At 44.7% G+C, this 15,322-nt stretch overlaps 1 protein-coding gene across 4 annotated transcripts in view; it reads left to right on the forward strand.

Annotated features, from left to right (window-relative positions):
- Positions 1 to 15,322, forward strand: part of CCDC30 (coiled-coil domain containing 30) — a 137,857-nt gene that overhangs the window by 48,222 nt on the left and 74,313 nt on the right. For all 4 annotated transcript variants that reach the window (XM_073316525.1, XM_073316527.1, XM_073316528.1 and 1 more), the window contains 2 exons: positions 8,550 to 8,621; positions 13,745 to 13,860. In XM_073316525.1, the coding sequence (XP_073172626.1) occupies positions 8,550 to 8,621; positions 13,745 to 13,860 (188 nt within the window). The remainder of the gene's footprint in view (positions 1 to 8,549; positions 8,622 to 13,744; positions 13,861 to 15,322) is intronic.

The following is a 15,322-nucleotide window of genomic DNA, read 5'->3' on the forward strand; positions in this document are numbered from 1 at the left end:
CATTGCACTATGGATAGCTATCCCACAGTTCCCGCAGTCTCTGCCACCCATTTGAATTCTGGGTAGAAATCCCAATGCCTGATGGGGCAAAATCATTGTCACGGGTGGTTCTGGGTACATATCGTCAGGCCCCCCCCTTCCGTCCCTCCCTCCGTGAAAGCAAAGACAGACAATCGTTTCGCGCCTTTTTTCCTGGGTTACCTGTGCAGACGCCATACCATGGCAAGCATGGAGCCAGCTCAGCTCACCGTATGTTTCCTGGGTGCTGGCAGATGCGGTACAGCATTGCTACACAGCAGCCGCTCATTGCCTTTTGGCAGCAGACAGTGCAGTATGACTGGTAGCCATCGTCGATGTACTCCAGGGTGCTCTTTTAGCCAACGTCGGTGAGGTCGGTCAGAGGCGCCTGGGCAAACATGGGAGTGACTCAGTCAGGTCATTTCCCTTTTAAGTTTTGTCTCATGGCGATTCAGTCCTGCTAGCAGTCCTACTGCACCATCTTCTAATGAGCAGCCAGGAGATAACGATGGCCAGCAGTCGTACTGCACTGTCTGCTGCCAGCAAGAAGTATAAAGACAGATGAAGTGGATCAAAACAAGAAATAGACCAGATTTGTTTTGTATTCATTTTCTCCTTCCTTCCTGCCTCTGTGAAATCAACGGCCTGCTAAACCCAGGGTTTTGAGTTTTATCCTTGAGGCGGCCATTCTGTTTTTCCTTGTTGCAAAGCCACCCCCTTTGCTGATTTTAATTCCCTGTAAGCCAACCCTGTAAGCCATGTTGTCAGTCACCCCTCCCTCCATCAGAGCAACGGCAGACAATCATTTCGCGCCCCTTTCCCTGGATTGCCCGAGCAGACGCCATAGCACAGCAAGCATGGAGCCCGTTCAGCTCACTGCAGCAGTTATGACCATTGTAAACACCTCACGCATTATCATGCAGCTTATGCAGAACCAGCACCTGAAAAACCAGGCGAGGAGGCGACGGCAGCGCGGTGATGAGGACATGAACACAGATTTCTCTAAAACCACGGTCCCCAGCAATTTGGAGATCATGGTGTTACTGGGGCAGGCTCATGCCGTGGAACGCTGATTTTGGGCCCGGGAAACAAGCACAGACTGGTGGGACCGCATAGTGTTGTAGGTTTGGGATGATTCCCAGTGGCTCCGAAACTTTCGCATGTGTAAGGGCACTTTTATGGAACTTTATGACTTGCTTTCCCCTGCCCTGAAGCGCAAGAATACCAAGATGAGAGCAGCTCTCACAGTTCACAAGCGAGTGGCAATAGCCTTGTGGAAGCTTGCAACGCCAGACAGCTACCGGTCAGTCGGTAATCAATTTGGAGTGGGCAAATCTACTGTGGGGGTTGCTGTGATGCAAGTAGCCAACGCTACCACTGAGCTGCTACTATCAAAGGTAGTGACTCTGGGAAATGTGCAGGTCATACTAGATGGCTTTGCTGCAATGGGATTCCCAAACTGTGGTGGGGCTATAGACACAACGTATATCCCTATGTTGGGACCGGACCACCAGGGCGGCCAGTACATAAACCGCAAGGGGTACTTTTCAATGGTACTGCAAGCACTGGTGGATCACAAGGGACGTTTCACGAACATCAACGTGGGATGGCTGGGAAAGGTTCATGATGCTCACATCTTCAGGAACTCTGGTCTGTTTAAAGGCTGCAGGAAGGGATTTACTTCCCAAACCAGAAAATAACTGTTGGGGGTGTTGAAATGCCTATAGTTATCCTTGGGGACCCAGCCTACCACTTAATGCCCTGGCTCATGAAGCCCTACACAGGCACCCTGGACAGTAGTAAGGAGCTGTTCAACTATAGGCTGAGCAAGTGGTTGGATATTAGGTTGGATATTAGGAAAAACTTTTTCATTAGGAGCGTGGTGAAACACTGGAATGCATTACCTAGGGAGGTGGTGGAATCTCCTTCCTTAGAAGTTTTTAAAGTCAGGCTTGACAAAGCCCTGGCTGGGATGATTTAGTTGGGGATTGATCCTGCTTTGAGCAGGGGGTTGGACTAGATGACCTCCTGAGGTCCTTTCCAACTCTGATATTCTATGATTCTATAAGTGCAGAATGGTGGTAGAGTGTGCATTTGGACCTTTAAAGGGTCGCTGGTGCAGTTTACTGACTCGCTCAGACCTCAGCGAAACCAATATTCCCATTGTTATTGCTGCTTGCTGTGTGCTCCACAATCTCTGTGAGAGTAAGGGGGAGACATTTATGGTGAGGTGGGAGGTTGATGCAAATCGCCTGGCTGCTGAATACGTGCAGCCAGACACCAGGGCGGTTAGAAGAGCACAGCAGGAAGCACTGCACATCAGAGAAGCTTTGAAACCCAGTCTCATGACTGGCCAGGGTACTGTGTGACACTTCTGTTTGTTTCTCCTTGATGAAAACCTGCCCCCTTGGTTGCCTCTAAATTCCCTGTAATCCACCCGCCCTCCCTCCTTCGATCACAGCTTGCTTGCAAAGGAAATAAACTCACTATCATTTAAAAAACATGTATTCTTCATTAATTGATTATAAAAATAGGGAGATAAATCACAAGGTAGCCCGGGTGGGGTGTGGGAGGAGGGTAGTAGGGAAGGAAAAGGCCACTTTAAAACTTCTTGAATGACAGCCTTCTGTTGCTTGGGCTGTCCACTGGGGTGGAGTGGGCATCTGGGTGAGAAGGCTATGGAACTTGGGGAGGAGGGAGGGCAGTTAAACAGCGGCTGCAGCAGCAGTCTGATCCTGCTGCTGTTCATGAACCTCCACCAGACGCCGGAGCATGTCCGTTTGATCCCGCAGTAGCCCTAGCGTTGCCTCATGCCTCCTTTGATCTTCCTGCCGCCACCTCTCCTCACGTTCATCGCCTACTTTCCTGTACTCTGCTATTGTGTCCCTCCACACATTCTCCTGAGCTCTGTCAGTGCTGGATGACTGCATGAGCTCAGAGAACATTTCACCGCCTTATCTGAGATAGCCTTTGGGATGGAGGAGGGAGGCTTGAAACATTTGCAGCTGCTGGAGGAAAAAAAGGGAACGAAGTATTTTAAAAGATACATTTTACAGAACAATGGCTATACTCTTTCACGGTGAACAACACTATTCACATTACATAGCACATGTGATTTTGGTACAAGGTCGCATTTTGCATCTTATATTGAGTGCCTGCAGCTTTGGTGTTAGAGATCACACTCGCATTGCTGGGCAACAGAATTCGGCTTGCAGGCGGTCATGGTAAGCCATAGTCTTTTGGCTTCTGCAGCCTTCATAACCGCAGTGCCCTCCTCTCCCATACCAAGCAAATCCCGTTGAGTTGGCCATTTAGTGCTGCGGTTTTCCTGTTAACATGCAGCAGCAGAAACCAAACTAACCCCCACCCCCCTTCATCCAATTCTCTGGGATGATTGCTTTACCCCTCCCCCCACCTCATGGCTGGTATCAGGGAAGATCCCTGTTAGCCAAACGCGAACAGCTCAGCGCTAGTGGCCCCCCCGCCCCCACCACGTGGCTAACTGCAGGGAGGATTTTTTTCAGCCACAGGCAAACAGCCCAGTAGGAATGGCCACCTCTGAATGTCCCCTTAATTAAATTCCCCTATTTCAAGAAGGTTACCATGAACAATATCACTCTCCTGAGGATAACACAGAGAGATAAAGAACGGATGTTGCTTGAATGCCAGCAAACACTGGGACCATACGCTGCCAGACTTCGTCATGCAATGATAGCAGATTACTTGCTACTAGCATGGCATGGTAAAGTGTCCTACCATGGAGGACGGAATAAGGCTGCTTTCCCCAGAAACCTTCTGCAAAGGCTTTTAGAGTACCTCCAGGAGAGCTTCATGGAGATATCCCTGGAGGATTTCCGCTCCATCCCCGGACACGTTAACAGACTTTTCCAGTAGCTGTACTGGTCACGAATGCATCCCAAGTCCTCAGGGCTACTTAATCATTAAAAAATGCTTGCTTTTATAACATGTATTATATTTAAAAAGGTACACTAACCAGAGGTCCCTTCTCCGGCTTCTTTGGGTTGGGAGGGTATTTCAGTCAGAGTGAGAAAAAGATCCTGGCTGTCGGGGAGAACGGTGTGCTGTGTGCTCTCCTCAAGCTTGTCCTCCTCATCTTCCCTATCTGCAAAATCCTCAGGCATAGCCGAGAGTACCCCATCATCAGAGTCCAAGGACAGGGGTGGGGTAGTGGTGGCGGCCCCCCCTAGAATTGCTTGCAGCTCAGCGTAGAAGCGGCATGTCTGGGGCGCTGTCCCGGAGCGTCCGTTTGTTTCTTTGGTTTTCTGGTTTGTCTGAGCTCCTTAAGTTTCACGCAGCACTGTGTTGCATCCCTGCTGTAGCCTCTGTCCCTCATGGGACATGTTTTGGCATTTCGTCTTTTGGAATATAGTTCTGATAGCATGGATTCCTCTCCCCAGACAGCAATCAGATCCAGTACCTCCCATTCAGTCCATGCTGGAGCTCTTTTTCAATTCTGGTACTGCATGGTCACCTGTGCTGATGAGCTCACATGGCCAAACAGGAAATGAGATTCAAAAGTTCCCAGGGCTTTTCCTATACACCAGGCCAGTGCATCCAAGTTCAGAGTGCTATCCAGAGCAGTCACAATGGTGCACTTGTGGGATAGCTCCCGGAGGCCAATACCTTCAAATTGTGTCCACACTAACCCTAATTCAAAACGGCGATGTCGATTTCAGCACTGATCCCCTTATTGGGGAGGAGTACAGAAATTGGTTTTAAGAGCCCTTTATGTCGAAAAAAATAGCTTCGTTGTGTGGACGGGTGTAGGGTTAATTCGATTTAATGCTGCTAAGTCTGACATAAACTCGTAGTGTAGACCAGGCCCTAGCATGGGAAATTCAGTCTGTGTCACATATTAGCCTGATGCGTTGGAATTCAGAATAAAGTCTTTCACTTGTATTCACAAAAAGAAAAGGAGTACTTGTGGCACCTTAGAGACTAACCAATTTATTTGAGCATAAGCTTTCGTGAGCTCACGAAAGCTTATGCTCAAATAAATTGGTTAGTCTCTAAGGTGCCACAAGTACTCCTTTTCTTTTTGCGAATACAGACTAACACGGCTGTTACTCTGACACTTGTATTCAGTAGCTGATAGGCAATGAAGTGTGAATGGGGAAAACCAAGACATTGGCTGATTTGACATGATACTATGGTAGCATAGTCCTGGTTTCTTCTCCTTGGCTTTTGTGGAGGAGGAAGAAGCCAGAGATGGGGCTGAGAGGAACAGCTACCCATTCAGTCCAAAAGCAGACGGGCCACCTGCTCCCTGTCTCTCAGATGCCATTGATTACAGATTTCCTGTCCTCATGTGCCATCTGAAGAGTGCATCACTGAGCCGTTCCCCATGCATACCTCAGGGGATGCATTTCCAGCTTCAAGGCAATCTCTGGTTAAGTTCTGGCCCTTTGCAGGCCTTCCTTCACAGGACTGACTCTAGAGATCTACTCCTTCTCCCAGTCAGCCACCACAGAGCTGGGTTTTTGCTCTTACCTCAGAGATTCAAAGGCCAGAAGGGACCATTGTGATCATCTAGTGTGATCTCCTGTTTGACACAGGCCAGAGACGTGCCGCACAATAACTCCTAGAGCAGAGCTTTTACACCTGTCTTGATTTAAAAATTGTCAGTCATGGAGAATCCACTACGACCCTGGGTTAATTTACTCTCATCATTAAAAATGTATACCTTATTTCCAGTCTGAATTTGTCCAGCTCCAGCTTCCAGTCATTGGATTGTGTTAGACTGCCATATTGAAAAGCCCATTATTAAATATTTGTTCCCCATGTAGATATTTGTGTAGACTAATCTTAACCTGCGAAGCTAAATAGGTTGAGCTGTTTGAGTCTATCACTCAAGGAGGTTTTCTAATCCTTTAATCATTCTCGTGGCTCCCACTTATCAGCATTCTCCTTGACTTGTGCACACCAGAACAGGACAAAGTATTCCAGCAGCAGCCACACCAGAGCCTGATACAGAGGGGAAATAACACCCTACTCCTCCCCCCCCCCCCCCGCCTGATTGGGCTGATTATCCACTACAACCCTCAGATCTTTTTCAGTGTCACTGCTTCCCAGGATAGAGTCCCCATCCTGTAAGTATGGCCTACGACCCTTGTTCCCAGTTGTATCCATTGACATTTAGCCGCATTAAAATGGATATTGTTTGCTTATGCACAATTTACCAAATGATCTAGATCATTATGATTCAGTGACCTGTTCTCATCATTATTTACCACTCCCTCAGTTTTTGTGTCATCTGCAAACTTTTGTCAGTGATGACTTTATATTTCTTCCAGGACATTAATAAAAATGAAAAATAGCATAGGGCCGAGAACCATCTCTTTGGCACCACACTGAAACAGACCCAATCAGTGATGATTCCCCATTTATAGTTACATTTTGAGACCTATCAGTTAGCCAGTTTTTAATTCATTTAATGTGTGCCATGATAATTTTATAGCATTCTAATTTTTTAATCAAAATGCTGTGTGGTATCAAGTCAAATGCCTTACAGAAGTCTATGTCATCACTGTTACCTATATCAATCAAACTTGTCATCTCATCAAAAAAAGATACCAAGTTAGTTTGACAGGATCTATTTTCCAAAACCATGTTGATTTGCATTAATTACTTTACTCTCCTTTAATTCTTTATTAATCAAGTCTCATATAAGCTGTTCCATTATCTTGCCTGGGATCAATGTCTGACTGACAGGCCTATAATTCCTTGGTCATCCAATTTACCCTTTTTAAAAAATTGGCACAACATTAGCTTTCTTCCAGTTTTCTGGAACTTTCCCAGTGCTCAAATTCTTATTGAAAATCAGTATTAACATTCTAGCAAGCTCTGTAGCCATCTCTTTTAAAACTCTTGGATGAAGTTATCTGGACCTGCTAATTCAAAAATGTCTCACTTTAGTAGCTTCTGTTTAACATCCTCCAGAAATATTAGTGGAATGGAAAGAGTATTATCATCCCCATATGATGAGCATATTATCTGTTTTTCCCCAAATACAAAACAGAAATATTGATTGAACATTTTTGCCTTTTCTGCAGTATTATTGATAATTCTACAGTTTCCATGTAGTAATGGACCAGTACCATTGTCAGGATTCTTTTTCTTCCCAGTATATTTTTAAAAACTCTTTCTTATTGTCCTTAACACTTGGCCATAGATTTCTCCTTGTGTCCCTTGGCTTCCCTTGTCAATTTTCTACAATTCCAAACTTCTAATTTACATCCATTATTACTAATTTACCCTTTCTTCCATTTGTCATATACTATTTTATTTTTTATAGCTGCCTTCACTTCCCCTCTAAATCAGGTCAGTTTTTTAATTAGCACAACCTTCTCCCTCAATTCTGGGACTATGGCTTTTGGGGCATCTAGTAAGGTGTTCTTAAATGATTCCCATTTATCATACACATTTTTCTGATTAAATTATTCCTCCCAGCTGAGAATGTATACAGGAAGCATCAGAAAATGATCAGTTGAAGTTTAAACAGCAGCTGAAGGTCCCTGTCCTACAATGTGATCCATGAGGGGTTGACCCTCTGCCCAGGCTGAGCCCCATTTACTTCACTGGGACTCCACATGGAATACACTTGCATAGACTTGTCATGTAACTGACCACATCAGCTTACTTTTACCCAAGAAGCACTGTCTCCAAGTCATTAAACAGCTCCAATCAGCAGCCCGAGCAGTCAGTCATAGGCTGTGTTTTATTCAAAGTCTTGGGAGCAAACACTGTACACAGAGTTTGTCAGACCTTCTATGTTGATCGATCGATATACATGCGTCAAAGGGCACAAGCTCGGCAATGTGTCACAGCCTCCAAACAGTACTTCTCCAGATCATGGACAGAGCTGCTGTATTTGACTTCCTTTCCCAGCGGAACCTTGTGTGCATTGAACCAGTGAGAAATCTATTTATGATGAGCATGCTCAGTTTTGTAATCTGCATAAAAGTATGAATTAGAGTTTGGCTTTCTACGCTGTGATTAAGGTTTTAATGTCTGACGTGTTTCTGTGCTTTGTTATGCTTAGAATGTTAGTGTTCAGAATCATATTAAAACTTACCAAGGGAAGCTATTAAAACTAAAAATAATAATAATTGTGTTTCTGGAATTTTAATCCTCCCTGTAGACTTTAGGAGCTAAATGCACTGTAACTAGATTCAATCATAGAAAATCAAGTGGGATCCCTGATTTATTTGAGGGAAAGTCCATCTAGAACCAGTGTTTGCTCTTGCAGCCTGTTGAAGTTTAATAAAAAGTGTATGATCCCTATTAGGCAATTTTTCAGTCCAGTACATTATTTTCTATTGTTGGTGGTTGCTAAGTGTTTAAAATCATGAGTTATGGTCTGGTTTTGTGCTCTTTCCACTCCTTTGAGCTCAATGTTATATTGTTTGAATTTTTTGAATGAAAAACTATAGGATTCTAGAATTCTGTGCTCATAAAAAAGGATTGGCAAAGTTATCATAGGTGAGATTGTTTCTCCGTTGTTCTCTTAGATCCTGCTTTGCGGCTGGCCCCACAAACATCTGAGAGCTGGAGAGAAGAGATGAATAAGCTGAAAGACAGTGGTAAGACATACATTAGCAGCATACATACCTGCTGACGTTACTTCCAGGCCTGGGTGGTTGAAATTTTTTGTCAAAATTATTTTAACAGGAAATTGAGTTTTCAGCTGAATGAAAATTTTTGCAGAAAGTGTATGTTTTCCTTGAAAAAAAGTTATATTTAATTGGAAAACTGAAAATCAAAATGCCCAAAATTTTCAGCTAAAACCAGAAATTTTGTGGGTTTTCAGCAGTTTTGGGCTAAAATAGCTTCATTTTTTGACAAAAAGTTGAAATTTCCCACTGAAAAGTTAGATGAAAATGAAAAAAATAGTTTTTGTCCAAATTTTCTGAGGAGAAATTTTTTTTTTTGACCAGCTCTACTAAGGAGTATGGTTGGAATATAAATTCAAATCTGGAAAGATTTCTAATGTTGTGCTGCTAACACAAGCTATTGACACTTTGCTTGATGTTACTTACAGTCTAAATTCTTTGCTATCCATATTCACCAGAATGGCTGTAGAATGAGCTATATTATGTTCACTAGCTATGACTTTTTGAAACACTGTAAGGGATAGGAGTAAGTACCGTACTAACATGGTTTTATTGCACCAATGTATTCCATAAGTGTTAGTGTTATGCCTATGCTGCTATGCTAATAAGCTCGGATTGTTTCTGTTCATGGTAAAATTTAGTGTTGTGGTTTCTGTGAACTTTTAGAATCTGTTCATGAAGTAAACACATTCCCAAAGACGTTAGTTTTCTGTATGATTTCAGAGTAACAGCCGTGTTAGTCTGTATTCGCAAAAAGAAAAGGAGTACTTGTGGCACCTTAGAGACTAACCAATTTATTTGAGCATGAGCTTTCGTGAGCTACAGCTCACTTCATCGGATGTTTTCTGTATGTTTCTCAAGAGCAAGAAAGCAACATGTGTCCCTTCTGCTTGCACTGAACTAACCCCTCTTCTTACATTGTCCTGGACCTTTCAGTTGCTAATTACAAATATTTTCTGCTGCAGAATTAATTGTGCTTGTTTTTACTAAAAATAAAGCTCAGTAAACAACCTTCTGGAGAAGCGAAGGTCAGGGTGACTAAGAGACCTTAGAAATGGGTCCAAATCCTCTCTTCTGTTCTGGTTTCTTTATGTGCATTAGACAGCGCAAAGGGGCCAGAAAGCAGGCAGATCAGGCAAGTGAGAATTACCCTGGTGTGCAGAAAGAAAAGGAGGACTTGTGGCACCGTAGAGACTAACAAATTTATTTGCGCATAAGCTTTCGTGAGCTACAGCTCACTTCATCGGATGCATACAGTGGAAAATACAGTGGGGATATTTTATATACACAGAGTACATGAAACAATGGGTGTTACCATACAGACTGTAACAAGAGTGATCAGGAAAGGTGAGCTATTACCAGCGGGGGGCGGGGGGGAGACCTTTTCTAGTGATAATCAAGGTGGGCCATTTCCAGCAGTTGACAAGAACAGTAGGGGGGGAAATAAACAAGGGGAAATAGTTTTACTTTGTGTAATGACACATCCACTCCCAGTCTCTATTCAAGCCTAAGTTAATTGTATCCAGTTTGCAGATTAATTCCAATTCATCAGTTTCTCATTGGAGTCTGTTTTTGAAGTTTTTTTGTTGAAGAATTGCCACTTTTAGGTCTGTAATCGAGTGACCAAAGAGACTAAAGTGTTCTCCGACTGGTTTATGAATGTTATAATTCTTGATGTCTGATTTGTGTCCGTTTATTCTTTACGTACAGACTGTCCAGTTTGGCCAATGTACATGGCAGAGGGGCATTGCTGGCACATGATGGCATATATCACATTGGTAGATGCGCAGGTGAATGAGCCTCTGATACTGTGGCTGATGTGATGGTGTCCCCTGAATAGATATGTGAACACAGTTGGCAATGGGCTTTGCTGCAAGGATAGGTTCCTGGGTTAGTGTTTTTGTTGTGTGGTGTGTGGTTGCTGGTGAGTATTTGCTTCAGGTTGGGGGGCTGTCTGTAAGCAAGGACTGGCCTGTCTAGCCATCTAGCCACTAGCTATCACCTTCAGCCCCCAACTAAAACCTCTCCAACGCATCATCAAGGATCTACAACCTATCCTGAAGTATGACCCATCACTCTCACAGATCTTGGGAGACAGGCCAGTCCTTGCTTACAGACAGCCCCCCAACCTGAAGCAAATACTCACCAGCAACCACACAACAGAACCACTAACCCAGGGACCTATCCTTGCAACAAAGCCCGTTGCCAATTATGTCCACATATCTATTCAGGGGACACCATCACAGGGCCTAATCACATCAGCCACACTATCAGAGGCTTGTTCACCTGCGCATCTAACCTGGTGTGCAGGAGCTATTAATGGGCAGAGCCAGCTGCAGTGACACTCTCCATTCAGCCCTGCTCAGCATAAGGAATTTGTCAGTGGCACAGCTGAATTGTGCTGTGCTCCATCTATGCTCGGCTGGAGAATGGTCCTTAGGGACCACTGCCAGGTTAAGTTACAGCACGCCTCCCCTCTATTGTTGCTCTAACCTGCACCAGGGCTGAGGTTCACATGCTCCACTGCTTTTACCAATTGCTTATGGCCCAGAGTCTCTTCTGTGCTTATTTTTATCTAAATAGGTAATTTTGATGTTTCCAAGGGACACCTCTCCTTTTCCAGAGAGAAGTCCTCCCTGCTGTTGAGGGCTGATTCCTACAGCAGTAACCAGACTAGGTTTACTCCTGGTGGGATTCTGCACCAAAAAATTAAAAATTCTGCATATTTTATTTGTCAAAATAATGCAATATAATTACACCAGTTTAAATTGTTTTGGTAATTTATTTAAATTACAGTACAGAAAAAAAGTCACAATAACTATTCAGCATTTCCTAAACACATGAAAGTTAAATTACAAACACTTGGTAACTAATACCCTGCATTCCAGTTATAATCCTGGATTTTCATTTAAATTAAATTACAGAACACCAAACAGCCACATAAAAAAAAGTAGAATGTCATTTTTAATTGCTCAGACTTTCACACATGAAAGTCATAGTTTTGCTAATCATTGTCCTGGACCTGTCTGGGGACTTTGGGAAGTGTTTGCTTCTGATTGTCCTGACATTTTACTGACTGCTTGGTAAATGTTTTATTTGCCCTCAAAGTATTTTTTTTTTAATAATAGGTAAGTAAAATAGATCCTGAGCTGTACCCCATTGTGCCACTTTGGCACAGGAAAAAAGTGAGACAGCGCATAGATCTTCCTAGCTGATTCCCTTACTGTCATTTATAAGACTTTACATCACTCTGGCAATGTAGGGGCCTTAAAACTTTTACAGGTTTTATGCCTCTGGGGGAAACTGACTGAGAATGAGAACAGTTAATTAACAGCAGGAACATTAACAATGCTGCTACGCAAGCAGGCTGCAACATTTCTGCCTCAGAGAATGAGATCAATTAACTAGCAAGCAGGCTGCTACGTTTCTGCCTCCGGGACCGAGCCTTCCTCGTGCATAATAAAAAGACCTACCTTCCATGCCCCCGGCAAGCTGCAGTAGCAAATGAGAGGGACAGAGTTTCTCTTGCATGTTGACCCACGCCCAGCCCTGTCCCCAATGGTGATAAATGTCTCCCATGCAGACATGTATGCCCAGCCCCGCTCCCCGCACAGTGATTTGTGTCTCTGAAACTGCTCCAGGCACTCTGGAACAGACGTGCTGCTGGGGAAGAGGCAAATGTCCCCCTGCAGATTTCTTTTGCATTTTTCTGCATGGGGTGTACAGAAATATGTGGGCCGTATGGATTCTGCACCACTGCAGGGACGCAGAATTCTGTCAGGAGTATAGGCTAAATTTCCACAACTCCAGAGTGATACCAACTCTCCAGCACCCTCTACCCCAGGCTACTCCCTGCAAACACACCAGGCTGCCCCCCTACCCTGACTTCTGCAACCATGGAGGACCTTCACTTCATACACCTTGGCATTTCTTTCTGGGTTTAAAAAGTAGCCCAGCTAGTTCCAGAGTTTTAAAATGGAATAGTCTCACTTGCCATGTATAACAGCTTCACTGGGGGATAACCACATCTAATTTTCAAACAATGGTGATTTCCAATATATTTTACTGTTCTTGCCTTTTTAAGAAAAATGGTCTCTTGCATACACCAATCTCCAAATCTACCTGGGTTTCAAATTGGTAGGTGTAATGTGATTTTGTTGGGTGGATAGAAGTGTACAGATAAATATTAGACGCTTGGGAGAAATTTCTAAAAGGAGTCATTCTTAAATCTGGAAAAGTAGTTGCTCAGTTTATTCAGTGTTAGAATATGTTCCAGTTGTCACTGAGACCTGTCTTTAAATAGTTGAAAGAATTAGGTTTTTTGTTGTGCTACAAGTGAGATCAAGCTCAGCCCTGACTAAGGAAAGGCTGACATGCTTCCATAATAAACCACATACTTGCAGATCTTGGACTAGAACCCGGGTCCTAAAGCTCCAAAAATCACAAGCCTCTGCCATTTGAGCTGAAATAAAGCTCCGTGACCTGAATAATGGCTCCCTTATGCTTTGTGAACCAGCCACTAGAGGGCAGCATCACACACCCAAAGGTAGTACATTCCAGGGGTCCATACTCATATGATCATAGAATCATAGAATCATAGAATATCAGGGTTGGAAGGGACCTCAGGAGGTCATCTAGTCCAACCCCCTGCTCAAAGCAGGACCAATCCCCAATTAAATCATCCCAGCCAGGGCTTTGTCAAGCCTGACCTTAAAAACTTCTAAGGAAGGAGATTCTACCACCTCCCTAGGTAACGCATTCCAGTGTTTCACCACCCTCCTAGTGAAAAAGTTTTTCCTAAACCTAACCTAAACCTCCCCCACTGCAACTTGAGACCATTACTCCTTGTTCTGTCATCTGCGACCACTGAAAACAGTCTAGAGCCATCCTCTTTGGAACCCACTTTCAGGTAGTTGAAAGCAGCTATCAAATCCCCCCTCATTCTTCTCTTCTGCGGACTAAAAAGTGATGCCCGTCTGTGCCAAACCCTGAGCTCAGATGCACAGCAAGGGCCAGGGATAGGGCAGTGTTGACTCCATTGCCATCTGTCCATGTGTTGCCTAAGTGTTTTCCTGTCATTTGCTGGAGTTTAGATAGGACTGAGCTGCAGAAGGCCATGGAACACAACAACAGACTGGACAAGGAAATTCTAGCATTGCGCAGTCGGGTCCGATTGCTTGACTCTGAAAGAAAAGTGTTCCTAGAACTGGTAAGTCTCTGTCTCCACCTTATTTGGCATGTAATTCACTCTCAGTCTGCTGTAGCACTGAGCTGTCCATGCCTCAGCTGTTTATTCAGTCACACCATCACATCTAGCCTTTCCTGCTGCTGTGCCCCTGGACTCGTTAATCTCACCTTGAGTCAGAGTTCTCCCGTTTTCTGGTTAGTGTCCACTAAAGGAACCTGAACAACCAGAAACATTCGGACACTGGGTGTTTCTGTAAACAAATTTCTATGGCCTGTGACCATGAGCCTCATGGCTGCTGGAAACATTGAGCACCCAGAGCTCCAAACGAAATTAGTGGGAGCTGTGAGTGCTGAAGTGACTCAGGTTGGGTACCCAAAAAGGAAACACTGAACTCCCATCCCTTTCCTATTGACTGCAACGGGGGATAAGCCTAAACTTACCTTTAAGCCCATGCTTACATGCTTTGCTGAGTAGGGATAGCATTGCTCATGTGCTTAAGTTTAAGCATGTGCTTCAGTGCTTTACTGAACTGGGACCTTAACATGCATGTTGTGTTATTGTGCCCTGCTTGCCGTGTGATCCAGATTGTTCTCTATTAGTAGCCTGTCCTCAGCATTATTTACCACCCGAATAATGTGCAAATGTTGGCAGATGTGATTTTATATTTTCTTTGGGGTCATTGTGTGACGAAGTGGGACTGTTCTTAATGTTTCCTCTGAATATTGTGGGAGTGCCTCAGTTTCCCCTCTGCAGTTCTTAAGTATCTAGGTGGTGGGGTAAGGGTGTATGATCACTGCAGAGCCCTAGAGGGCAGGTGTGTGCAGGAGTCTGGACACAGAGAATGGCCGACACCCTGTTTCCTGGCAACTGATGGCCTGGGCCCTTCCCCCCTGCAAGGTGAGAGCTAAAGGGTTGGAAAACAAAGGAATCAGGTGACCTCCTGGCCCGGGAAAGGGACAAAGCCCAGAGGAGGTGGGGCTGGAGGGAGTTTCAGTTTGGGGCTAGCTGGGACATGGAGTGAAGTACAGACGTGGTTGTCTGGCTCACTGCCCCCCAAAATGGACCCAGCTGAGGGGTCCTGTTCTCTGCACCTGCAAGCTCTGTGTTAGACCATGTTCCTGTTGTCTAATAAACCTCTGTTTTACTGGCTGGCTGAGAGTCACGTCTGACTGCGGAGTTGGGAGGCAGGACCCTCTGGCTTCCCCAGGAGCCCCACCTGAGTGGACTTGCTGTGGGAAGCACACGGAGGGGCAGAGGATGCTGAATGCTCCGAGGTCAGACCCAGGAAGGTGGAAGCTGTGTGAGCTGTGTGTCCTGAAGACAGGCTGCTCACAGAAAGGCGACTGCCCCAGAGTCCTGACTGGCTTCATGGGGAGCAGTTCCAGAGCATCACCCAGGGACTCCGTGACACATTGATAAAGATATTGAATAGTGTTGGGATTGATCCTGTGAGACCCTATCAGCAGGAGGTAGCATCTCTCAC

The sequence above is a fragment of the Lepidochelys kempii genome, chromosome 18 (assembly GCF_965140265.1).
Source record: "Lepidochelys kempii isolate rLepKem1 chromosome 18, rLepKem1.hap2, whole genome shotgun sequence".
Taxonomy (NCBI): Eukaryota; Metazoa; Chordata; order Testudines; family Cheloniidae; genus Lepidochelys; species Lepidochelys kempii.